We start from the raw sequence: 26,065 nt of genomic DNA, 5'->3' as shown, positions 1-26,065 counted from the left end.
GTTGTGTAAGCAGCCCTGCCGCCTCCCCTCCTGCAGCAGGTGCACGCAGAGCAAGCTGTTGTTTAACTCTACCTTCAATTAATGGGCTAGCTTCAGAGAGTTTTTTTCTATGCTAATGATCCCTTTTATAGAGCTGATTTGATTAGTCCATTAATTGATAATTCGGTCAGCAGAAAATCAATTCACCATTATGCTAAGCACTGTTAGAGGTAAATTCTCAAGCAAGAAAGCTAAACATTATTTTATTTCACCCTCTCAGGTTGCCGCCTTTCCTTTCTTTGTCCCATATGATAATGAATTTAATATCTTTCCGTTTCAAACTGTACATTTGGCCAAAATTCAAATAGTTTTAAGACTGTGGGCTTTAGATTGTGATGTGCTTTTTTTTTTTATTATTTAGTTTTTTTCCACCATTTTGTAGGCCAAATGAACCCCTAGAACTGATCTTGAACATGATAAAGGGCACCAATAGTCAGAGTAAGTTCTCCCATTTCCAGTAAAGTTTAAGGATCTATTCATCGTTTAATAATGACATCTATTAAGGCATATTGTTTTCCATTAACACACCCCCACGAATAAATTGTCAACATCTGCAAAGCAGTGAGTCATTGACGGGATTGGGGACATGTGTGCTCTCCTGGAAACAGTGTTACAAACTAGTCCAATTGGACCCTGGTAATATCAGCCTCAGCTGCTTCTTTGTTGTTGTTGTTTAACTCCCTAGAAACATCTATAGTGTAATGGTCCTTAAAAACGTTATCACCTCAGTGTGGTGGCTAAAGATAAGCGTCTCCTGTGCCTTGTGTGGTGACTGGCATCTTTCTCATCCATTTAGTCATACATTTTTACTTAGGAGTTACTGAGGGGAAGATGGAGTTCACCCCCTTCCATTTCTGGTGTGTGTCACATCTATTGCAGTTGGCTACAACAGAGAGAGGGTAAATATGGTGTTGACATTTTCAGCCAACTTCTGTTACAGCGCTCTGCTCTGCACACAGTTTCAGTGTTTGAACTGGTGCGACATCTTTGTTTAAGCTATTAGTAAAATGCAGTGTTTATGCATGTGCTCTGACTGGTTTCGGTAGGAGTTTCTCTGTGTAATGTCTTCCTTTGAGCCTTTCAATGGCTTTTCCATGATCCTTCTGAATCCCCGGAGAGGCCGGCCATAGAAGTGTTTGGCAGCCAAGAAGTGCTTGTCCTACTCCTTCATCAAGCAGGTGAAAGCATGGAGCAGAGTGTTAAACAATGGATGATTTGATGGCAGGCAGTGACTACAGTTTTGACGTTGCAAGTGGGGTCATGTGACAAAGCAAGGTCATGGGATTAGTCAACTATTTGAGGAACAATTTTGTCCATGTCGAATAAAGGAGGAACTGGGAACAAGATAGTAGTGTACAGGTATTCTTTCGTCTTATATGAAGATGATCATTACTCAAGCACCCACAAAGATTTTATGCTGATCGCATTGGGTTAGGGGGCTTTTTAATGTCACACTCTTCATAGGGTACATCACCATGGTAACTTAAGCTGCACAGATAACTTGATCTGGAACAAGCTATATTCAGACTAGGGATGTCCCGAGCTGATATTTATAATTTATATCAATGTTTCAGTCCCACTGACATTGCTCAGGCTGTATAAAAAGCACTGACACATCTCTCTCTACCAAACGTGTATGCTCTTAAAGAGACTATATTATCTTTTTTTTCCCCCTCTAATGATAGTAATAAAATGTCTGCTCTTAGTGTAATTGATTCATATATTTTGTCAGCACACTTTGTGGCAGGTGATTTTTATTTGCAGTCCGAGGAAGGTCTGTAGGTCAGCAGCAACACTTAACTACCACTTCGTTTTTCATTTCTGATAAATCAGTCAGATAGAAGCGCATGTTTATGGATTTTTTTTCTTGGTCTGTTGCCCACTGGCTATTAAAGCTGGGCTAACAAATAGCATGTAATGTACATTAGTAAATGTAGATATCAATATTGAATGAATAGCCTATTAAGTGCAAGGAAGGTCTATTATACAATCGATGGATGCTCCATAGGTTTTGTGAGTTTCTATTTTGACTTAGTATTTGTGGGGAAAATGTAAATTTGCATAATATTTGACGTTCTATTCTATCTGTTTTAACATACATCTCTGCATCCAGTTCCTCCCTAATGATTTCCCTGCTTCCGTGACCCAGTTAGGAGAAAAATCTGTCTCTGCCTCATTCAGTCTTGCTGTCTATCAGCAGATATGATCATAAAGCCAAATCCTTCTTTAGTTTGGTGTCTGCTGGCAGGTTAAGACGGCACAAGAGCGTGTTGTGAACAGCTCCAATCTCCCCCACATAACACATAGGGGGAGAAAAAAACAAAATGAACTACTTGTACAAAAACAAGACATTTATGTAAAATAACTTATGTAATGGAAGAAATTTGAAAGGTTTTAAATTACCAAAGAGGAAAGAAAAGTTCTACGAAGACTTAAACCCTGCAAGAAACGGTCTGTCGTAATCAGCAACAGATACGCGTCATATCTCTGCTATAAGCTGCCTTCATACTGTATATCCTAACTGATTTTATGTGCTGTAGGCTGGGCAATGCAGTCTTCCGGCTGTCTGCACGTGATAAGCGGCCTGGGCTTAACACTGCAGTGGGTAGCTCAACAATACGTTTTTTTTTATATAAGTTATACACAAGACATGCATCCAAACTCAGTGCTGAAGAAAAGTATAATATGCTGGGTTGGTGCAGTAATCCCCTGCCACGTATCCCCAACGTAAGGAAAAATAGCAAATAATTGGGATGGCAGCATGTTTACAGAGAGGTAGAAATACAAATTTTATATTTTATTACATATATACTATAGCTTAGCTTATTTTTAGGTAGAATCTGGCTATGTAATTTTCTATTATTTACTATTATGTACATTTTTAAATATGGTTTCCTTATAGTTTATACATATTGTGTACTGTAGCATACTCAGATTCTTGTGTGGTTAAATGCTGAATCCATATTATCATATTACTGTAAATGCCTTATTCCAGATCAATTCATTATCACAAACTATACATCTGGATCTGTATGTTGCATGGGAGTCACTGGCTGGATTGGAAAAGTCAGGGTTAACAGAAACCGTTGATAACCAGTTTCATGAGACAAGTTGCCCAGGGTTGATTTCCTGGTAGTCTGGAGTGATAAGGAGAAACGGCACCGTCCTGAACAGACTCAGCGCCTGTTCAGACCTTTGGCTCTTTATTCACATTAGCCTGTTTTTGAAGTGATTACGTCTCTATATCCAGTTGAGGTGCATTGCAGCTCAAATCTGGTTTCAATGCTTCAAGCACCTCACGCATATCTTAAGTGGCTGCTTGTGATCAGATGTATATTCCCTGCTCAGTATGCAAATTACCATATACATCACCACAATTTCCCCTTCCCGTCCTCAAAGACAAAAAAAAACACTGAGGCTGTCATCTATTCTTGGCTCCCAGGCTGACATGCCCCAGTAGAAATGATACAGTTTGTGTTGTTTACGATCCAGGGATCCATACTGTTATTATTGTTGCTCAAGAAGATTGTTTGTTGTTGCTACTTGTGTCATGCAATCAGTGATGGCAGTTGCACAAAATGACATTTACAGAGTCTCACACATACTATAGAATTAGCTAAATGACCCTCCAGTGTGGTCGATGATGTGTTTTACCACATATGTGAACACGTGTTCTGACTAACTCCAGTTGTTGCCTGAGTCATTGCATCCACATTGTGTTTTGGGTGGAATTGCACATCTTTTTAGAGCAGTTCATTTGTAAAAGGATCACCCAACCTGCATTTAGCTCAAACTGTGAACAGCTCACTGCTGGCGAAAGCTGGCCGTAAAATTCAAATGAACTAAAATCTGGTGTGTGTGCACAGGCAAAGTGTTGGGTTTGGGCCCATAAGGAAGCTCCATGTTTGGCATTCAATCGCGGCAGTGTGCTGCGGTTTTAAAAGGCTGAACAGGCACAGGCTGGTCAGCACCTTGTCCACTGACCCTAATTCACCATCGCTTGCCTCTGATGTCATGTGACAGATTGTAGTTTCACTATAACTCTGTATTTACATCTTTTTACCACTCGTGCTAAAGAACTGAAGTTGTGTCCGTTCTCTTGATTTGTGAGTATCTCTTATCAGTGTTGATGCAATTAAACAAAAACACCTTTTTAACTGCAGTGAGTATACAAGTCTTTGTGTTTGATCACAGCGTTGCATTCGACTGAAGTCTAAGAACAAGCCAAATTAGATTTTAGTTTACAGTGATCTCTGCAGAGTCTATTAGCAGAGCAAAGGAACAGACTGGCCAGGACAAGGAACAGAGAAACTGGTATTACTAATACTCAATTAGCCCAGTAATGAAAAATAATAACATTATTACCATAGCAAACAAAACAAACAAGCAGCTCTACTACTTGGCTCCATCTCTGTGATTGACATGCATGAAGAGTAAAAATAAGCCTTCCTGCCCTTTCTGAGTTTGATGGGAAAGGCCAGTTAAATTTGTTATTATACTACTGGGTATTTTTATATCTAATGTCTCCATAAGGCTCCCAGAATATACATATGTAAGCATTTTCTTTACCTTTTTTCCTTATAAAAAATTAAAAAGTTTAGAGTAGAATAGCAAGTGATTTGTTTAAAAAAACATAGCTAGTACTTTTTAAATAATATATATTGATTTGTGTGCACACACGTCCTGATGCAGAAGCACATAAATGTTATTGTGCACAGGACCGAATACTTCCTCATTGATAGAGCTCATGTAAACAAGGTGCAGGTGATTTCCTTTACTGTCTACTTTTGGTTTCACAATATGACTGCAGTGGTGATGGGGCTGTCTGAATGAAAGACAAGTAGCTGCAAAGCAGAAGAGCCAGTTGGTGTAGCTGCAATGCACCCCCACCCCTGCTGCCAACACCCCTGATTCGAAAATTGACGCTTCTCTTGCTTTATTCCAGTGTGTGACGGAGGGAACTTTTGTTTGGCAAGATTCAGTATCCCAAATAGATGAGAGGAGGATAAAGGCACCCAAGAGGAAGTGGAGCAGAAACTAATGAGTGTCAGTGTAGTCCAACGTGTTCGCAGCTGATTGGGAGACCCTATGAATAAGTCAAAAAAATTCTTTCTTTCTCCTGCCTCTCTTTCTCCCTCCCTCTTTCCTGCTCTATAGCTCTATTGTGCTCAGTGAGGATAGTGGAGGGATGATCCTATCTTTTAGCTGGATCAGTTTGTCTCAGATCAGCTGGCAAGGCTAATGCTTTTCCAGGCATGCACGGACAATACTCCTGTGTTGTTGTCTGACCTGAGAAGCAAGATTTATTTTGCGTTTCAAGGCTGAGTGTTGTTGAGTTGGATTACTTTTACAAGATAGACCGATACCAATAAAATGAGAACATTTTGTCTGTACATTACAATGCATGTTGCACTGATGCTTTAGCAGTCCTTGGTAGCAAAATGAAAATGACTCGTGTTTCTGTCTTCTCTGCTTCTTGTGTGTCCTCGGGCAGGAGGAGGCATATAGGAGGAGCGTGGCTATTTCAGTATATCCTAAACTTAATAAATTCCGCCTCTTTTCAACGGCTCTTTGTAGTTACTGAAGTATTCGCTGACTAATCAAATTTTTTGTTGAACACACTGAACATTAGCTTCCACAGTTGCAAAGCCAACCCTTTACAAGAATAACTTTAACAAGATGATATATTAAGGTTGTTATTAGTTTCTTTTGACCTAAATTTGACTGCTTATGAACAAGTGCCATGGAACATGGGGGGGGAGAAGATTAATCTAATCCCATTATTTGGTTTGATTTTGGTTTTCCATCACCACTCACAAGGGTTTAGACAACTGATCAATACAACAATATGTATGGCAAGAGTCAATTGTAGTCTATACTATAGACTTGATACAACATCACAAATACGCTGGCACCAATATCACATTTTCTTTTTAGGTTTCTAGCTGGTTATTGAGCCACTCTGACTGTTTTACATTAAAATAATGTTTACTAGATTGGGACGTTAAACAGATGATCTGTTTATCACTTCCATGGGCTATGTACAGTAGAACTGTAACAATTATCGATTAGTTGTTAACTACAAATGGCCAAAATCTCTGATTTTAGCTTCTCAAATAGGAATATTGTCTTACTGTTTGCTTTATTTGGTGCTTATGTTGTCTTTTATCTTTGTCCTTTTTCATTAGATAAGCAAATTGTTGCTGTTGGATCTATCATCTGCCATCCACTGGGATCCAGGCGCTTGAGTCCTAAATGACAAGGTATGTCATGCAATTTCCTGTCGCTATTTATTCCTTAATTTACTGCTCAGTAACTCCAACCTGCAGGTTACACAGGCATTAAGCGGTGATTGTTGTTTCGTGGCATGAAACAGGTTGTTTTATTTTCATCAGTTAGTTGACACATCAAATACACCAGCAGTAGGTTGAAGCTATTATGCGGTTTGTTTTTGGTTTTCGATTGAAATTTCTCTAGAAGCAAACATGTCTGTATGAACTGTTTTCCTTCCAGGGAAGTGATGTATTTGTCAGACATTGGTCCAACTCTAACAAGAAACAACATGAGTGCCCCACCCTGTTCTCATGGAGGCCAAGATACACGATACACCTGCCAAACTAGCTCTGTGTCAGCATCCTATTTCATATTAAAAAGGTCAAAGATTTCTATTCTAGCGGCATTGTATTCTAGTGTCAGTGAGGTCTGACATAACTATGTAGTTAGGCGGTCATTTGAAAATGGCTGCAAGATCCACACTTGATTGTTTACATCGATAAACATATTGCCTTTATGACATATGCAATAAATACATTCAAAAACAAAAACTGCAGAGGAGATTATAAAACTTGAAAAAAAATCATTTATCAAAGATTCCCCTGAGCTACAACATGAATTAACTTCCAAAAAGTTGTAAAGAAGAAAAGCAGGAAATTTCTTTTGTATTGTTTCATTATGTACGAAGACCTTTCAAAATTAAAAGATTATATATGAAATTTACACTGCCAAAAGAAAACATTACAGTGGATCTGAAAGAAATTAATGATACCTTTTTTTTTTTTTTTTTGTTCTATTATAACCTTTGGTAGTCTCAAGTGTGTTCTGTGTTTCTGCCTTACGTGTGTGTGCGCACGTGTGCACATTTTCTTCTCTTAGATATTGTTAGGCCCACTTTCAAAATATTGCATGATCAATACAGAAGTTAGAGCAGGCTATGCTCTAACTCTTTTCTATGGCTACTGAAACACTTGTAGTCGTAAAGATGAAAATATGAAACGTCCAGGCTGCCTGAAGGCCTGCATTTTGGACGAAAAGGACAAGCTTGTCAGAAAAGTCCCTTCAGGGGGTTGATTGTTCTGTCATGTTGTCTACACCAACTAAAAAAATAAAACCCAGAAGCTTCATTTTTGACTTTTCAGAAACCTCTTGCTTAGGTATGACTGTGATCATTTTGATTCTATTTTTTTAATCAAAGATGATACAGATACCTAGTGAATACCTGTGTTGGTTTTTACAGCATTATCAACATTTGTGGGCACCTTCTCAGTGTGGTTTAGCACAATATGTCATTGATAACTGGCTTAGTTAATCTTTTCAATCTGGCCTGTGTGTTCAGAACATTGACTAGAGATAACACATTGACGTCTAGATGGCCCCCCTAAACCATAAAGTAGTTTGTCTCGAGGGCACTATGTGTGCACATGTCATGTGATGCAAATAGTGAAGACAACAAAACCGGATGACCGGAGGCTTTTGTATCATGCCTTTTTGTAAACGGGAACAGGTTTGCCTTTCAAAGCTGAAGGATTTTTGAAATGAAACATTCCCACATTTACTTGTTCAACCACTTTGCTTTTCCTGTAACTCATAGCCACTCTGTTTGCATAACTTTCACACCGCTGCAGGCTTTGCATTAATCTACATTAGACACCTGGATCTAAACCAGGGTCAACATACTAGTCTCTGATTTCCACAGTCATTATTTTTGTCTTTTTTCTTTTTCATAAATCAGCACCAAATTACAGAATGCACTGCTACATGGTGATCACAGGGCCACAGTATGTAAGCTCGCTTTCAGTGCTGTGGGCGATATGTGACTGTCACTTTAAGGACTGATATAGACTACCATTCATTTACATGTAGAAGCATATCTACCAATTTTTTTCTTTGTATCAGTTTACAGAGGGTAGGAGGTCATGTCACATTGCAAGTCCTCTTTACACCTACATAATACTAAAATCCAGTTAACACTTTAAATGATTATGTATTACAAATTATTTAGAAGATGAAAATCTGTCATTGGTAATATGACTTAACATTCCTGCTTTAACTGTTTTTAAGGAGCTACAGCTTTGTCTTTGAAGGCCAGTCCCAGTGTGCAGAACCTTTCAGCATTGGCACTGCTGTTACATTCAAGATTTTTCTTTTAAAGATCCTCCAGTTCATTCTTTCACAGTGTCTCTTTATTCATCGAAAATAATGTGTTTTTAGAATATGCCAGACATTTTTAAATGTGCTTCCATGGAGGGGAAGCTTTCACTGTTGTATCAACCTTGGTTGCAAGCGTTCGTGCTAGAGACCAGTTTTCTTAAAATAAGTGAGTAGTAGTTGGTCAGACAACAAATAATGAGTGCTACCTGCTATAAAGCTCTGTAAACCGCAGAGCTTCAGATTCAGATAATAATTCTCTGTAGGCTCATTACGAGTGAACCTTTTCGCATCGTCATCTGAAGCAAAGATGAAAGCCTCAGTAATCATTATTGATTTTCTTTCTTCTAAATTAAGATAAGCTGTTACTCCTATAAGAAAATTACACCTGTGTTAATTACAGTAGTTCACACTCAGCTCTGTGTTTAACTTGATGCAGAGCACACATACACATGTGTATTGTCAAATCAGCAGGAAAAATGGACTATTAAGCTTGCTTGTTGCGTTCCTGTGTTGTGTAGATTAATACAAAAATAATTTGAATAGATATATTAATATTATGCACACAGATATACCTAAATATATACCTTTTATACCTACATCTTTTTGTTCTTCTTGGCACAGCTTGCACTTAAAATGCTAGTTTGTAAACTAACTACAGAACTTTCTGGTTATCTAAGGGCTGTGCTACTCTATGAGCTTATGTCTGAGACTGGAGAGAGACTACATTACATGTTTTAAACCATGTAATTGTAACTGTTAACAGTTTTTTAAAACTGCATTTAATGAGCAGACTTTATGACTTTAACAAGGCATAAGGGGAATGTTATCCATTTCCATATTCTCCAGTAGGCTAACAAGGGAAATGTGGCAGTTGTCTGCATGGATACATGGCTCTGACCTGAATGTGTCTGACCTGGTTATTGAGATTTGGCAAACAGCATCTCGCTCCCTCTGTCATTTTCGCTCACATGGACAAACGCACAAACAGACAAGCGACTGTATCTGATACGTAATCCTGTATCTCTGTTTACTGGAGAAGCATTATCTTTCAAACATAGATATTACAGAGGTCTTAAAGAACTTCTTTTTAGTGTGTAAAACAATGTCCATATATTGTTCAAGTTATAATAAATACATTTGAGAAGAATTGTTAATCTAATAACCTTGCTAAGCCAAACTAAGATATTTACCAGCACTGATATTTTATGTCTGGCTTGCTAATCTTCTATCCATTCTGCTTTTTCTGTTCTTGGCCATCTGTGTGAGTAGCCTAGATCATGAGCAGAAAGCCCTCCAGGTCCTCTTGAGCTCTACGAGTTGGAAACGAGACAAGAAACATTGCTCTGTAGCACTTGAACGCACTGTAAATTCATATCAGCATACTTGTTTCACTGTAAACACTAATCTGCTGCTTCTCTCGTATGTCATGGTTCAAAATAAACTGTTGCGGTAAACGACATAACTTTGTATATTCAAAGTGTCACGTGGAAGTGATCTTACTGTACAAATAGATGAGGTTCTCAACTCGGCGTCAAATGCCAGGCACAGTGAACATTCACGCCTTAATGTATAAGGCTATTTATTTATTTTTTATTGAATGTCAAATGCTACACCATAGCAAAATGGTATTTGACATAATCCAATTTAGACTTAAAACATGTTTAAAATCTGAATAACATCGCATTAACGAAATATAGCCTGACTCACAGCTTTGCATTAATGACTCCCTCCATTAATAGCTATAATGCTTTGTATAATATCCATGGAGAGATCAGTGTCAGTTGGTAAATATTGTGACTGGAAGGTTTATGCAGGATTGGGACAGTCGGTCTTCATTCCCGGAAAGAGCAAAAATATTGAAGTTTAAATACAGTTTTCAACCTACAGTGACATTTCAAAGGCAATGGTGAACGTGCAAAACGTCACTAAAATGGAGTCCGTGTTTTTTTTTTTTTTGTCTCTAGCCATCATTGTGAATATTTAATTGAAACAGCTGGGTGTTTGTTTATTTGTGGCGTATCATAGTTTACTCAGTCGTAATAATATGCATCAGGACAGGAAGTCATTCCACTGTTTTTGCAGGTTGCAGCTGCCGTACCATTAATGCAGTGGGTTATGTTTATTGCTGTGTTTTTCCTGCATTAAGATTATTGTTTGGACCAGTTTAAGCAGAGAATACTGTACTGTTATGATCATTGATTTGAAAATATGCTATGATGGACTGAAAATGTGTATCGTTTTTTTAAGTAGGTAAATATTTGTTAAGTGCTTGGGCAAACACGTTCATGTGGCATCAAGCCAGCAATGGTCTGCCTTTCTTGAATAGTTTGTATGTTTAAACTTCATGTGCAAATGTACTCTGGTAAAGAACCTGGTAATTATAAAAGACTCTATTCCAAAGCCCCTACTTATTGCGACATAGTTAATAGGAGCTAATGTCATGGTTCGAGTGTCCTCTCTGCAGAAATGAATCTCAGGGGCTCATATTTAACTGGATCTCATATTTAATTAAGAACTTACCGGCAGAAAGGATCTTTGAGCAGACTACTATTTATAACTAGCAGGACTTTCTCTTCCCTTGCCCTGGTTAGGCCTTAATGAGGAAGAAACTGCTCTCCAAAAATTCAGACGTGTATTATGAACAGACCTAAATGTATTAATTTGTAAAAGGTTCAACATAGTGACGACAAAAAACATAATTTAAAAGACCATCTAGAGACGCTCCGGACTGTTTTAAGGCTTTGAATGGGTATGCTTGAAGCTAATTAATTTAACAAACTCATAAATCCATTTTCTATGCCCCTTTTTTTTTTTTTAAGGGGGAAGTTCAGGCATCACCAGAAAAATGTTTTAAAGTTGGCCAGTTTAGATGATGCAACGTTTGTGCAAACAGTTATGCAAACCATTCTAGCAGGTCAGCAGTAGACCTGACATTTTGTTTTCAAAGTAGGTGACTTTGTTGTGTGTTTGTAGCAGTCTTTGAGTCCTTTTTTTTTTAAAGACCTAAAATATTGGGACCATTGAAGAAATGGGACATCAAGCGATAAGAGAAATTGGAAGAGAAAGGAGGAAGAAAAAGGCATGCGTGTAGAGCGAGGGAAAGAAGCAGAATGATGAGCAGAGTGCTTTGCTACAGAAGACAGCCAGCTCACAGTTGATAAAACAGCTAGTTCATTCGATAAGGCAGCTCTACACCCTTTAGAGCACAGCAGTCTAATATGTGCTATTCTTTGTCAATAAACAAGGCTTTCTGACTACAAGTGTTTGTCTGGCTGCACATAGAATACCAAGCAGGTCAAATCATTTAATTAGCCGTACCTGGCATACGTTTCACTATGCTGCATATATTCAGTTGGCTTCCCTGCAACTCACAGGAAAGTATTTGACTTTGACCACTACCTGCTGGTAAAACGTAAAAGTTTTAAAAGGGACTTCTCTAGTTAGTTTCCTTATTTCATTAAAGTAGCCTACCTCTACAGGATAGACAGTTGCACAACATCAAAAAAACAACTTTTATGGGTTGGAAATTGACCTTTTTTTTCTTCTTCTTTCTTTGAATTGACAGCGAAATTGATAGTTGACGTCAGTTGACGGCTGTGGTGAGCTTGTCTCACAGGATACCCTGTTGCACATCTCAGCAGAATTGTTGTCTTCATGTCGCAAGGAAGTGGCTTTCAGCGACACAACTAGGTAGTCGTTAAAAGGTTGTGTCTGTAGTTCTGATCATGAAACTTGGTATATACCATATTTGACCTGAAAATAAAACATGGCCAAGAGGAGACATACATTTTATTGTTCAGCAGCCCAATGACATTTAGAGCAGTGATGCACTGGTTCAGTTGTCTATACAGTGAATTCTCTGCAAAGACTTTGTAATGCACTGAATAAATACAATTCAATTTAATACCAATTACTTGTTTAAAGAAATACGCAGATTTGATGATGTAGCTGATGATAAAATATGTTGTGTATCATAGACTTGAGATACTGTTGGCAGTGCATTACGATATAATTATGACAACTTTATTCTATGATTGACACCCAGAACAACACAAAACAATCTAATAGGTTGATTACCATAATGACCTTTTTCTGTGGCCGTTAGTGATGGGTTGCTCTACATTCACATAGATGTTGGTCTTGTAATCATTTGAACACAGTATGATTATAATCGTCAATAGAGAACCCACTGAATGGAGAGATTATGCAGGACATGTTTCACTTTACTATTTCATGTGTCTATCGTCAGTAATCTGATTAGATTACGGCTTGATTTGCACCACCTGAGTTTGGTTTGAGTAGCCCACACTGATGTTGTTGGATAAAGGACTAGCATGTATAATTACAAATACAGGCATTCAAAACACATTCTAAAATTCCACTGGGGAAACAGAGACTTTTGTCTCCAGTAAAATAATCTCTCTCATTCATAACTAAGCTGTTCTACATCTGATTATTCACTAGTCCATTCATTAGAACACACAGCACTGTTGAGGCATATCATAATAGACTGCATGACAACACTTGGTGAGCACTCCTGTTAGTCATGCAAGAATCGGGTGACATTGTACACTCGCACTATGTGAAACAAACAAGTACATTACTCATTGAAGTAAGTTAGGTTATGTTTTGGTTCAAATTGATTTTGCCTTATTTTCTCACTGGAGAGGTTTTGCAAGTGTTTTGACATAAGGCTGTAACTAACTTTTTTTCACGATAGATTGATGTATCAGTAATGTTCTGAGTAATGGGCTCAGACTTTTCACATAGTGTTGGAAACTTTCAGAATATATAAAACAAAGATAAGCAAAGCATTTGTGCTTAAAATACTTATATTTAATCCAAAAACAAATATATTACATTCTTTTTGTTAAATGCCAATTTTATTAATCAACGCATTATGCCAGAATTATCTTGGTTAGACAGTGTAGAGATGCCACGGTTGCTCTACATATTTTCTACATAGTGACATTTCAATACTAGTGAACTGCAGGACAGACCGTTACCAGCTTGCACGAAAGGTCAGAAGATGAACATGCTTATTAATCCCCTCACCGCATGGTAGAGGGGACATAACCTTTAGAAGTGAACTGCCTTATTCCTAGTCTTGGTCGTTCTCTGGGGGATCAGTGACATCTCTATAACCTCAGAGTTGTGAAGGCCTGAGCAAATGAAGTGAAAATAAGACTGCATTCATCTGCCTGAGGCCCATCCGTGTCTAAAGAAATAACGTGGGAATTATTCATTAGAGTAATTATGATAGTCATCTCAAAGGGAATCGAAATGAAGATGCTCTGGATTCAGATTATTTGAAATCCTCCGCACCGACAGCCAGTCTGAGCTTGCAGAAAGTAAAAGAGAAAATAAAGTGTGTCCCATTGCTATTTAGGTTGGTTTCAATTAGATGTGATGGCTTAATGAAAGACTTGTTGGAATATGTACAAGCTCCATTTCACTTGATAAGAATACTATCAGTCAGTTGCACAGCTGCAACTTTTGTAACCCTTTTTTTTAACGTTTATCTTTAATGTGTTAGCAAATGCTTCCATCAAAGTACATTGTATTTGTATATTTCTGACATAATTTTGTTTGCTGGTCATCCATTTTGTTCTAGAGCATTTTATTAAACAGTTCAACCCTCTTTCAGGTCTTTGTCAATAGTTTGAATGAACCAGTAAATCACACTGAATCAATGCAGAATGTAATAAAGTGTTTTTGAGGTCATCTAGGAAAACAGTTGGAATCAAACGGATTTTGGAATTTGAAGTACCAATTGTACGTTTGTGAAACAAACACAAAGCCACACTTGCTCCAACACAAACGTCAGCGTTTTAAACAAGTAGCCTAGTGGATAAAGTCGAGATGGGGGTGTAGCTGTATGTCATTGTGTGTGGGGAGGCATCTTCAAACAATCTCTTTATGGTCAATACTGGGTATTGTAGGAAATGGTGAAACAGATAGTTCCTCTGAGAATACTTCATTGAGACTACATTTTAATTTGTTGATTTCTTTCAAGCATCTCCTCAAGTACAGCAGTATTCTGTAATCTATCATCTGCTTGTTGTCCTAAAAACAACTGCCAATTGTCTCAAAGATAAAGAAACTGCATATTCCAGTTTTTTCTGGCGCCTCAGCTTGTTTAATACATGTACATATATATGAGGCACAGTGGCCTTTTGCTGCAACTATAATACAGTTTTGTCCTGTATTTTCAAAGAGCTGAATTGGAAAGCGTTGTTTAAACATATTCTGAGCAAGAGGAATGTGTGTAGGCTATATGTAAACTTTCAAATGGATGCAGGTCTTGTTGTTGTGAGGAGTTCAGTCTATCAGAACCAGTCTGCTCTGAGTAGAAAATTGGGAAGATGCTGTAAAAGGCACTTTGTCTTTGTCACAGATCAGATTACTTATCCCTATTTCACCACAAATTCAAAGAAAACAATCATGGTTTTGTTTTCTAGAGACACGCAAGACAACTGAGACCTAAGAACGCTGGTGAGAACCAAAACCAGAGGGAGAGCAAAACTGGAACTTCAGGTTCCACTGAGCTGCATACCCCCGCTGCAGATAATGACAACAGGGTTGTCTTTCTCCCCATTTCAGCTGTAATTCCAGCCATCGTTTCCTGTTGCTTAGTTTTTGTGGTCATGGATTGCTTCCTATGTTTAGTTATCAAGCCGTACTATGGGAGAAATGTATGTTGACTGCCACCATTGCTGAAATACCAAAGAAGGCACAGATATGCGTCTAAACTGGGCTTGTGACTGCTAGGTTTGAGAGTATGGAGCATGGAGACATGGCTCTGTGTGTATTAGTCAGTTGCTGAACTGTTGTCCTCTTAACTCAATATCCCACTGCATTATTGAGGAGCAGCAGTTCTCCTGTTGTGCCAGCTGGAGTTGAATGTGAGGCTGTTAATGAGGCACCCAGAGGAAAGACATCATTAGGGACTCTGCTTTTCAGTATGAAGGTGTTCCCGTCCTTCCACCTGACTGCACAAACACATTTTTAGCAACTGACAACTGGGTTGTCTTTCTACCTATATGTGATGAAAAACATTTAAAAAAAAATTTAAAAAAAAAAAAATATATATATATATATATATATATATATGCATATATATATATATATATATATATATATATATATATATATATATATATATATATATATGAATAAAAATACTTCAGTAGCAACAGTTTAGGGATAGTACAGCTAAAATTGAAAAGTGTTTTAGGGGTATTAGAAGTTGTATGTAGTAATAACTTGGAACTGTTATTTGATATAGGGCTGCAATTAATAGTCAGCATGTATAGTATCTCTCCTGTGTAAAATTACCCTTGTGCTTATTAATGCTGCACTGTTGCGTTGGCAAGCACTGAGTGTACGTTCTGAGATTTGACAAATCTCAGAGCAGTCTAAGATTACTGTAAATGGAAACCCTATAAAGATAGTTTTTGTTTGCAAACCTAAAGCTGCATTCCACAGCAGTGTGGTATCTTATTCTGGTGTACACTTATGGTGAAATATACTTGAGTTCTAGTAAAATATGCTGGCTCAAGGTTGTGCAACTGCACTTTTGATTATGTATTCATCAAGACAGTTATTATTGTGTCAATCTAACTTGGATGCACAGCGAAACTGAACTTTACTTTCTGCCCTGGTTTTTGGTTGGTCAGTGAATGATAAAGGGGATCTCCATGGTAAAGGACATGATCCCATTTGAGAAGAGTTAAAGCTGCACTATAGGAAGCATGAGAGAACAAGCCTATAGCCCACTGGCACTCCGCCCTGCATTGAGGAAGTGACTTTTCTTTCCTCTTCCTTCACAGACGGAGGCAATTCAAGTGTATCCCACAGGCTCTGCAGGCTGTTATGTTTCGTTTGTCATTTTTTTCCTGCATTGTTTTTGTTGCCATAACCTCCAAAACAAAATTTCAGCTGTGGCCCAGCAATCCTGTAACAGTCCACTGCAATCTGGATCAAAAGCTCCTTTCATAAGGCGAGAGCTAGCCCGTACTAATCACATTCTGCCATATCAACCAGACGAGTACTATTTGCTATAAATAACGCAAGCTGCTTGCTACTGTCAAATGCTGCACTTTCATTTCCGCTTAACCCATTACACACACACAAACATACATGCACACACAGACCTCAACATAGTGACCAGCAATACTTACTGGTCCTATTTTAAATGTTGGTATGCCTACATCCTTTTTAACTTTCTTCTGTCACATGTCCTCACAGAGCTCCACTGTGTGGGCTTTGACCAACCCAATGAGGGTAGACTAGACAGAAATTGGGATTGGTGTTTTTGTAGGACAGACACATTAGAAACTGCTAATTAGTTCCCAACACATTCTACTGGATAAACTATAAGTAGGCCAGTTTGTGCTAGTTGGCCACTGTGAAAGGGCTGAGTGACCTTTTGGAAACACACACCGACATCTCAATCTGTCTCCTTTCAGTTTACTTTCATTCATTTTATTCTGTACAGCCCTTCAGTATTTTATCAATTGATACATTTCTACATAAGCAATTAAGCAAGCTCAGCTGTGTGTTTTTGTGTATGACTTTATGGGTCGCAGAGCTGATCTTACCCTTGACCGTAGTCTCTATAGTAACCGCACTGACCCAGGAGGCACTTAAGTTACAGGGAGAGGGGTTTAACAGGGAAGTGGTTTCCTGGCTCTGACTGGGAGAATAAAGTGGGAATCTGTGACTGGCCTGCCCTCTGGACTATTTCATTCTCTGTTGCACAGAGGAAACCACAAGGATCATTGCCAGGCTGCAGAGTCACATGTCCACCATTCACACATGCCCACACATTTTGAAATTTCTGAATAAATACAGCTAGTGTTTTGGGTTTTTTTTAGGCCTTTTTAACAATTTCACTGCTATCAGGCCACACTCTTGGTAACACGCTGATGCTGAAAGTAAATGTGCTGCTTAAATAAGTAGGCTAAGAAAGAAAATCTCATCCAAGAGCTTAACATGTCTGGAAATCTCTATTGCATGTTTTGAACTTTCTTAGTTCAAAAGTCAGACACTCTTGATGGATGGATGATCATTCCAGTAACATGTAGGTCAGTGGATAAGCCTATCTATGTTGAAGGCAGTGCGGTTCTCATTGGTGTGCTGCCTTCCAGATTACTCTTGGGGGGGCTTCAGCCAGATAGACAGCCAGCCTAGCAGTGCCACAGTTATCCAGCCCATTTCACTGTCTCTTTATTTTTCTTGAAGGGAAACTTTCTTGTAGAGAAAGGTAAAGAGATGATGTTACTGGCACAAAAGAATGACCAATGCTGTCATGAAGGAGGTAGGAGATTGAAATATAGCAACAGTGTATATATGCAGTGCTCCACTGCACCAGCAGCCTATGGAAGAAATGCTGCAGTTAAACTCCAACATCAACAGTGTGTAATGCACTTAACTGGGATATTGCATGAAAATAATGTTCATACATGTTGCTTTGTTTATTAGTTACCACAACCCACTAACCCGGTGAGAACAACTTCCTCCTGTAAAGATTGTTTATCTTGACGGACTATTGTCTCAAATTGGCAAAGTACCTGACTCATAAGGTTCTCATTCAAGGTCCGCTGTTGTTTTCTAGTTATCTCACTGGGCATGCAGGGCTCCAGAGTGCGACCAAAATTTTTAAGAGTGCGACTAATAATTTTTCTAGGTCGCACTGGTGCACCTGACGCTGCCCGGGTGAAAACATAAATTTATTTCGCAAGCGCATCATCTCTCTGTGTTCTCCTGTGACCGAACTCACACACTCATGGTAGGATCATATCGTGTTCTAAACCAATAAGAGACTGCGGGCCGGTCTTTGCCTCTGATTGTGGTCCTGTTCACCGTGCTAAGTTGTGTGTTAAAAATTGCGTGCGACCTGAGTGCGAGAGTAGCTGACTAACTGAAACAGAAAAATAAAATAAAATGCGACAAAACGAGGGAAAATGAAGAGTGGCAGAAATATTGAAAGTTTTTTCATTAAGAAAACCAAGCCTACAACCAGCCCAACTACTTTAATCCCATCCATCCCCACTACTGAGAGTTCATCCCGTCAAGACACGGAGCCCTCGGTCCCTGGTGAGATACCAAGCCCCGGTCCTTCAGCGACAGCATCAGACTCGGAACCAGAGGAGGAGGAGACAACCGAGTCTGGGATAGAGCCCGGCTCCGAGACCCAAATTAAAAACGTCAAAATATATTCCTTCAGACAGAACTGGCTGAAACAATTTTCCTGGCTGAGGTACAACAAAGGACGTAACGCAATGCACTGTGTGTACTGTCAGGAGTGCGGTCAGAATATGGCCGGAAATAGTGCATTCGTGAGCGGGCCAACAACGTTTCGTATCGAAACTTAAAAATACTGTCTAAAAATACACGATATGCCGTGACAAGTGTGTGTAGAGAAAGTGGCCCCTCTCCCAGCTGCATTTCAGCGGCAGGTAGTAGTAATCATTTTTATTATCATTAATAATTATTTTACTTGAAATGTTTGAGTTTGACATGTTCAATTTCAGTTCAGTGAAGCAATTTAAGCACAAGCACTTTTATATGGAAATGTTTTATTTTGCTTAGTGTTTTAGTTTGAAATTTTTAATTTCAGCTCAGTGAAGCACTTTAAACACTTTATTTTTCTTTTTATATATAATTGTGCTTCAAATAAAGACAAGCATTTCTCTACACCTTATTCTTGTTTAAAAATCATTCACATTATATGAAAGTTATGGAGAGCGATAAAAAGGTGACCTTACGGCGTTAAAGGCGACGCAATGGAAATTTTGGGTGCACCTACACCAAAAAAAAAAAAAAAAGTTAGGTGCACCAGTGCAACCAATGCAAAAAGTTAGTCTGGAGCCCTGGCATGTTAATGATATTGTGCAACATACTGTTTTTTTTAGTGTTGTGTTTTTTTTATTGTCAACAAAGCCACCGAGAAGACCAAAACCAACAATGTGTCAGCTCGTCTCTCAATCCTATGACTGACCTGCCCCGTCTGTGGCTCTCCACTATTGTTTCTACTGTGTCTTTTAAAAATAGTTCATGAATATATACTGTTAAATATAGCCTACTTCCCAAAATAGCTGGCCACTGTACTTTTTAGTAACTATTACTCAAACATGAGTAAACTGTATATTTGTTGGACTAATTTCAAGGCTGGATTAATACACAATTGGTACTGAGTGAGTGCATGGAAGTTCCAATCAACACAAACATACAGTCCTCATCAATGAAGATGTTTCACACAAAGCAATGGTATAACTCATTGATGTGTTTTTAATAGTTTAACAACTCTAGCTGGCAGAGACAAGTTCTATAAATAAACTTTAATAAACTTCAGATTCATATACAATACCTGTTAATAATTTCAATGTTTTGAGTTTGTATAGGATTTTTTTTTTTTTTTAGCTCAAAGCTACTCTGTACCTAAGTGCAGAGCCGCCAGCTTGGCTGCAGACTCTTAATCTTGCTCTGTCATATAGCCAACATTCAGATTTTCTGGTCATTAAACATTATTAGATGGAGTCATGTAGAACCCATCCTTAAAGTGTGAGATTAAATTCTTCTACCAGCTTTAACATGTTCAGCTCATCCACTCTCCGCTTCCTTGATTTGCTCTTGCTGCTTTTCTATACTTCAAACCATATGCATCTCTCTCCACAACTTTTCTCATGACACCTTATCTGCTCTTGGTTCCTTGATTGCCTTTTCTTGCATAACTCACTATGACCCACAACTACCCCCTTTCTCTGTTAACCCATATCACACTCCCTCTTCTTTCAGCCCTCCCTCGCCTCCCACTCTGCATAGCATGCGTCATCCATACGCTCGGTGCTTGTTACTCGGGGTGAATGGAGCCAAGCCCTCTGTCATCCCCTCTGGTGATAGACCAGATTACTCAGTGAGAGTATTTATACATGAGCTGCCTGCTGCTATAGCAAAGAGTATGTGGGAGGCTGACAGTCTTGGTTGTGCATACCTCATGTGAGTGTGGGCGTGTGCATACGGGGACCCATTTTTAATGAGTTGGAGGCAGAGGGATGGCTGACCGGTCCTCCTTTGAGTAAACTTTTGACAGATTTGAAAGTTCTTTTAGGTAACCTTGCTTCATTATTATGAAATCAAGAAGTATTAAGTGTATATATTTTTGGGAGCTTGGTATAATTTATTTCCTATCATGACTAATTCCATGGTGGGCTATATTCTGAGTGGCTCCAAAAATAGCCACACCTACTGCACTGTCTAGAAAAGGCATCTTTATGCACACATGCAAAAATTTGTCTGAAATTTGGTTAGCACTGTACAACCCATTGTCTTTGTTATCAAAGAAAATAATGGCTATCTTAGATCCTTGCAACAACCTCCTAACACAAAGATGTGCTCACACCCACACATAGTCAGCGCTGTCAGAGCAGGTCAAGGCCATCATAATTTTACTGCTCAGTTAGACAGAATACGCAGTGAGTGAAGGACTCAGAGATTATGTGCTGTGGCTGCGCTCAGATTAAGACGAGGGGGAGGAAAAGTCACATTCTCCACATGCTCCAAAGAACAAAGCCTCTTTTGATCAAAACACATTCCACATTGCATACTGTACTTGGTGAAAACGACTGTGTTGACCCGAGACTCGAGCTATAAAGATTATACATACATCCATGTAGCAAGTTAAAGGACAGGTCCACAACTCCCCCTCCCCTCCATCCCTTAAGCTCCCAACCGGATTGAAAGATTTTCTGGCATTTATGTCTCTATTTTGTGAGAGTTGAGAGAGTTTTGGATAAAACTAGTCAAGGACAAGCATTGCCAAAATCATGACCGATTCATAGCTTACTTCTTGCAATTTTATCTTCCGTTTCAACCCAAAAGAGTATACTGCATACCCACAACATTGAGCATCATTTTGCTTACCTATTGAAGGCAAGAAGAAGTGGCAGACTTCCCACAAGAAAACACAGAAATGGGGAAATCAAAATAATTTATTTCAGGATTCTCTCGGGTAAGGGAAACCTTTTAAAAGGGATTCATATGTCTGTTTTTATTTTTTAATCAATTGGGACTCGCACTCATTCACTGAATGGAAACTCATTGTCAGTGATCAGCTGTAATCTATATGCAAATTTGAAAACACACTGGCAGCACAATACTTTGGAGGAAATAATAGAATCGAGTGTGCATGAAGCAACCCACGGCCGTTTTGAAAGGTCCTTCTGCAGCCTCTAGTGCCTCTGCACTGAAGAGCTGTTGCACATCTACTGATACTGTTGGAAAGCTTTTACTCTGTGAATGGCTCACACTGTTGCCTTTAGATGAGATTCTGAACTGGATATTATAAGTGCAGTTTGCCAAAAAACTCAACCTGGATGTTATTGACATGTTTTTGTCTATTATTACAGTTTGCTTTATTGTAGAGATGAGAGAAGACTACAGCAAGGACAAAGCTGATCAGGGAAAGAAGTACAAGTCTCATGCAGCTTTCCAGGAAACATAGGGTGCTTAACCTGGAAAGGCGCTATATAAGTGCAGTCCTTTTACCATTTACTAGTCATCATAATAGACAAAAACATGACCCCAGGTTGACAAATTCGGAAACTTCCTTTTTTTCTTTTTTTTTTTTGCAAATGTGTTTAACCCAAAGTCGTGGCTGTATTGATTAGATCTCTTTAAGTATTTGTGTCTGACTGTTGCTCTTGGTGACGTTTATCACTTTGTCTCTCCATCCTGACCATCTTGCTCTCTAGTGGGTGACTGCCCAGTTATCAAACAGAATACAGAATACATTAAGTTCACTGTAAAAAAAGACAACATGGTCACTTGAGATATTTGCTTCCTTGTTGCTTTTTTGTTATGACGTTGTTGACACTGCGGCTCCACCCTATTATGGCCTGCTCTTGCTCGTTATCAGACCAAAAATACATCCTCATGTAGTTTTGATTGGCTGGAGGTGTTTGTGATCTCATCATTCTTCCTCATCAAAGCTTGAGTCATTGTTCTCCATGTGTTGCTGGACGCAGTCTGCTGACAATGATCTGTCCTGTGGAAGGAGAACACAAAACATTTGAGTGATGTTCTTACAATTTAAGACTGCGGTCACATGGTCATGGATCAGATGCACAGATCCGATATCAAGATCAATGCGTGTGTATGTTTTTAAATTGGTGTTTATTTTCACACTGCACTAAAAACATGTGTTACATTTGACACTTAAAGCGGTGTGAAAGAAGCACCAAATGCTTACCTCCTCAACTCCTAATCCTCTTCTGCCTTTTACATATCTCTCTGTTTTCCCTCTCTAGTGCCTGAGGATGTCCAAGCGGAGCTTTTTTGTTCGTCTGGTGCCGTGCCGCTGCTTGCGGGGTGAGGAGGAGGCGGTAACATCGCTGGACTACTCCCACTGCAGCCTGGAGACTGTTCCTAAGGAGATCTTTAGCTTTGAGAAGACCCTGCAGGAACTCTACCTCGATGCCAACCAGATTGAGGAGCTGCCTAAAGTAAGGCACACACACTGATGTATATAAACTTTATATTTCTACTCTGTGTATCCCAATTACAATTTATAAAACGTTAGTGTCCTGTTGAGTAATACCTTAATGTAGTTCAAAGTATTGCCTTGCTGTGTGCTTAACTAGTTAGTTTATCTCTTATGAAAAGCTAGCATTGTGCACACTAATTCTTACTTTGTGAACATGTTCATTTGGTAAGAAGAGCATTTGAGGGATAGCTCAGTGGGTAGAGCTGGCGACCCATGTACCAAGGCTGAGTCCTTGCTGCAGCGGCCCAGGGTTCGAATCCGACCTGCGGCCCTTTGCTGCGTGTCATCCCCTCTCTCTCTGCCCCCCTTTCCTGTCTGTCTTCAGCTGTCACTATAATAAAGGCAATAAAAGCCCCCCCAAAAAAAAAAAAAAAAAAAATATATATATATATATATATACTGCATCATTCAAATGCTCTCTTTTTATTTTTTATATATATATATATATATATATATATATATATATATATATATATATAAAAAATAAAAAGAGAGAGCATTTGAATGATGCAGTTGAGATTTGAAGACAATCAGGACATAATATCTAGTAATAATATCTCACCAGAGAAGGTTGTACCGACGTCTGGTTAAAAAGTGGTTTAACTGACTTCACTGACAGTCCTCAGTGGAGTAGAGTGTCGTTGCGCCGGCCTCAGTTTGTATCACGCCTCTCTGCTTCTATTACAGTTAGTTTTGTGGTTTTGGGGTCATTTGAAAAGACCGGTTATAAAGTTTGCAGTCTACCATGCTGTGACCCTGCTCTGTGTACAATGAGGCAGCTAAAAAACAAAAGTTCATTGATTCGACTGATAAAATGCGAGTTGATTCATGGTCTTCTCGACCGATGACTCGAATCATCAACTTTTAGGGGGCAACCCTATGGTCAACCATACACTTCTTAATTAAGAACTATATTGTCTCTTCTCTCTCTCTCTCTCCACCAGCAACTGTTTAACTGCCAGTTACTCCATCGACTGAGCATGCCAGATAATGACCTATCAGTGTTGCCGGCAGCCATCGCAAACCTCATCAATCTCAGGGAGCTTGACGTCAGCAAAAACAGTAAGCAAGCTTCATCTATTCCGCAGAAATGTCATAATATGTCAGTATATTTGCCTGGCAGGTAAAATGAGTCATACAGAACTGTGACTGCAGTCATGGGTTCAGCGACGTGTGTTCAGATGTGTAACACGTAGTTGTCCTTGTGTTGTCATGACTGTTATTGACCAACCAGTAAAAGAATTTAAAAAACAAGAATAAAACTTTCAGGAAAGAGTTGCATAATTGATACCGTGTAGAAGACAGTCTATAATGCCACTGCGTGTGTCATTTACCACATTTCATTACGTCACAACCACTGCATGACTTGAAACCCCTGATGTGATGGATAAAGGAAGTGGACAAGCTCAGACCTGCAATATATTAGATATAATCTACTAAGAGTAGTAGCAGGGACAAAACGGAGCTAGATGAAGCACAAACTGTGAGAATATCTGTACAAGGTGCTCAAAAGTGTCTTGTCAGTGGTTTCAGAGAGTGGGAAGCGACAGCATTTATCAAAGTGTGACATTTAACTCTTTGAAGATAAACATTCACACTGTTGAATATGATGGACTGCTTTGTACTAGGAGTCCTTTCAATTTTGCCTGTTTGATGAAAACTTTCCGCTGTCAATGTTGTTCTAGTCTGACATTTAGAACAAAAAACAGCTGCAGAGTAAAGCATCTGAAGGCTTGACAGTTCTGTTCTAATGCCCAGCTGCACATAAAATCAATCAGGTGTGCTATTTTAAAAATGTCTGTATTTTCATAACATCCTGTTGCATGCAAAGAGTTTTGCTTCTAATAAGTCATCAGCATTACTTTAATTTTGTGGAAGATGTTCAGTTCAGTGCTCAAAGAAAGTTGCAACACTACAGGTATATGATGGTTGATCATCACTATATAACCTTGAAGCTAAGCAGAACAGAAAGGGAGTATGCATACTCAGCAAAACCCTTTCATGGATAGAGAAAGGTTAAAAAGGTAGTTCTAATGTAAATTAATGAGTGCAGAAGACAGCCTAGATTAAACAAATGTTGAAGGATGTGGTGGTGTTTTCATGAACCAGAGCTACGTGTCCCGTAGAGTCCCGTGTTGACATTAAAAGTAGCTTAACCTTTTTCACAAAGCACCCTGAGCTAAGTGTTGTGGACACAAAACAAACTGGGTGGAAATAAACCTACAGACTTGGTCACGTTCTCTTTCTTGCAGTTCGCACATTGTGGATGTTTCATGAGAACTTGCAGACTATCACTTGGTGGTCTTTTTTTCTTCTTCCTCTCATGCTCTTTTATTATGTCACCACAAGCACTCTTCTCTTTGGTTGTTTAAAGAGGAAAGGTGCAGAGCCACTCTAAATGTATCTTGAGCACACACAGTTCAGGCAGAGAGCCTTCCTGTTTGTACTCACAATCCACAGAGTACTCACAATCTACCTGTGTTTAACATTCACAAAGCTTCTCCTGCTAAACACAGGCAAGATGGCTTGCATTATCCTTCATCTTTTTGGTTTTGAAGTCATTTTTGTGTCAGTGGTAATAAAATGGTGAAGACACAACATACAGATGTTGAATTGATGGTGTGCAGTTGTTGTACCTTTTAATATCTCTAATGGCTGTTTTTATCTGCCATTTGCCATTTCTCTCTAGGTATCCAGGAGTTTCCAGAAAACATAAAAAATTGCAAAGTCCTAGCTATTGTAGAAGCCAGTGTGAACCCCATATCCAAGTGAGTACACCCTTGTATATTACCTTTTTCACCTTTTGAATTAAATCCATTCTGGCTTAATATTGCACATGCATTTTTAATTTAGGTATTCTATCATTGCTGCAACTTTGTCAGGCTTTATGTGAGTGATTCTTATTCCCGTATGTGTTTTCAGGCTCCCCGAAGGCTTCACCCAGCTTCTGAGTCTGACGCAGCTCTACCTGAATGATGCCTTCCTCGAGTTCTTACCAGCCAGTTTTGGCAGGTCAGTGTTGTTCTCCAGTTTGGATCAGGATACAGTTGT

The 26,065-nt window shown here is 38.9% G+C and overlaps 1 protein-coding gene across 3 annotated transcripts in view; it reads left to right on the top strand.

Moving 5' to 3' along the window:
• erbin (erbb2 interacting protein) overlaps window positions 1-26,065 on the top strand; it is a 55,165-nt gene that overhangs the window by 3,702 nt on the left and 25,398 nt on the right. For all 3 annotated transcript variants that reach the window (XM_051412178.1, XM_051412177.1, XM_051412179.1), the window contains exons 2-6: window positions 6,228-6,302; window positions 22,779-22,973; window positions 23,959-24,076; window positions 25,704-25,782; window positions 25,937-26,026. In XM_051412178.1, coding sequence (XP_051268138.1) covers window positions 22,788-22,973; window positions 23,959-24,076; window positions 25,704-25,782; window positions 25,937-26,026 — 473 coding nt within the window. In that variant the 5' untranslated portion in view covers window positions 6,228-6,302; window positions 22,779-22,787. The remainder of the gene's footprint in view (window positions 1-6,227; window positions 6,303-22,778; window positions 22,974-23,958; window positions 24,077-25,703; window positions 25,783-25,936; window positions 26,027-26,065) is intronic.

This window comes from Dicentrarchus labrax, unplaced genomic scaffold (assembly GCF_905237075.1).
Source record: "Dicentrarchus labrax unplaced genomic scaffold, dlabrax2021, whole genome shotgun sequence".
Taxonomy (NCBI): Eukaryota; Metazoa; Chordata; class Actinopteri; family Moronidae; genus Dicentrarchus; species Dicentrarchus labrax.
Note: the sequence above shows the minus strand (reverse complement) of the source record. Positions and strands in the feature narration are given on the sequence as shown.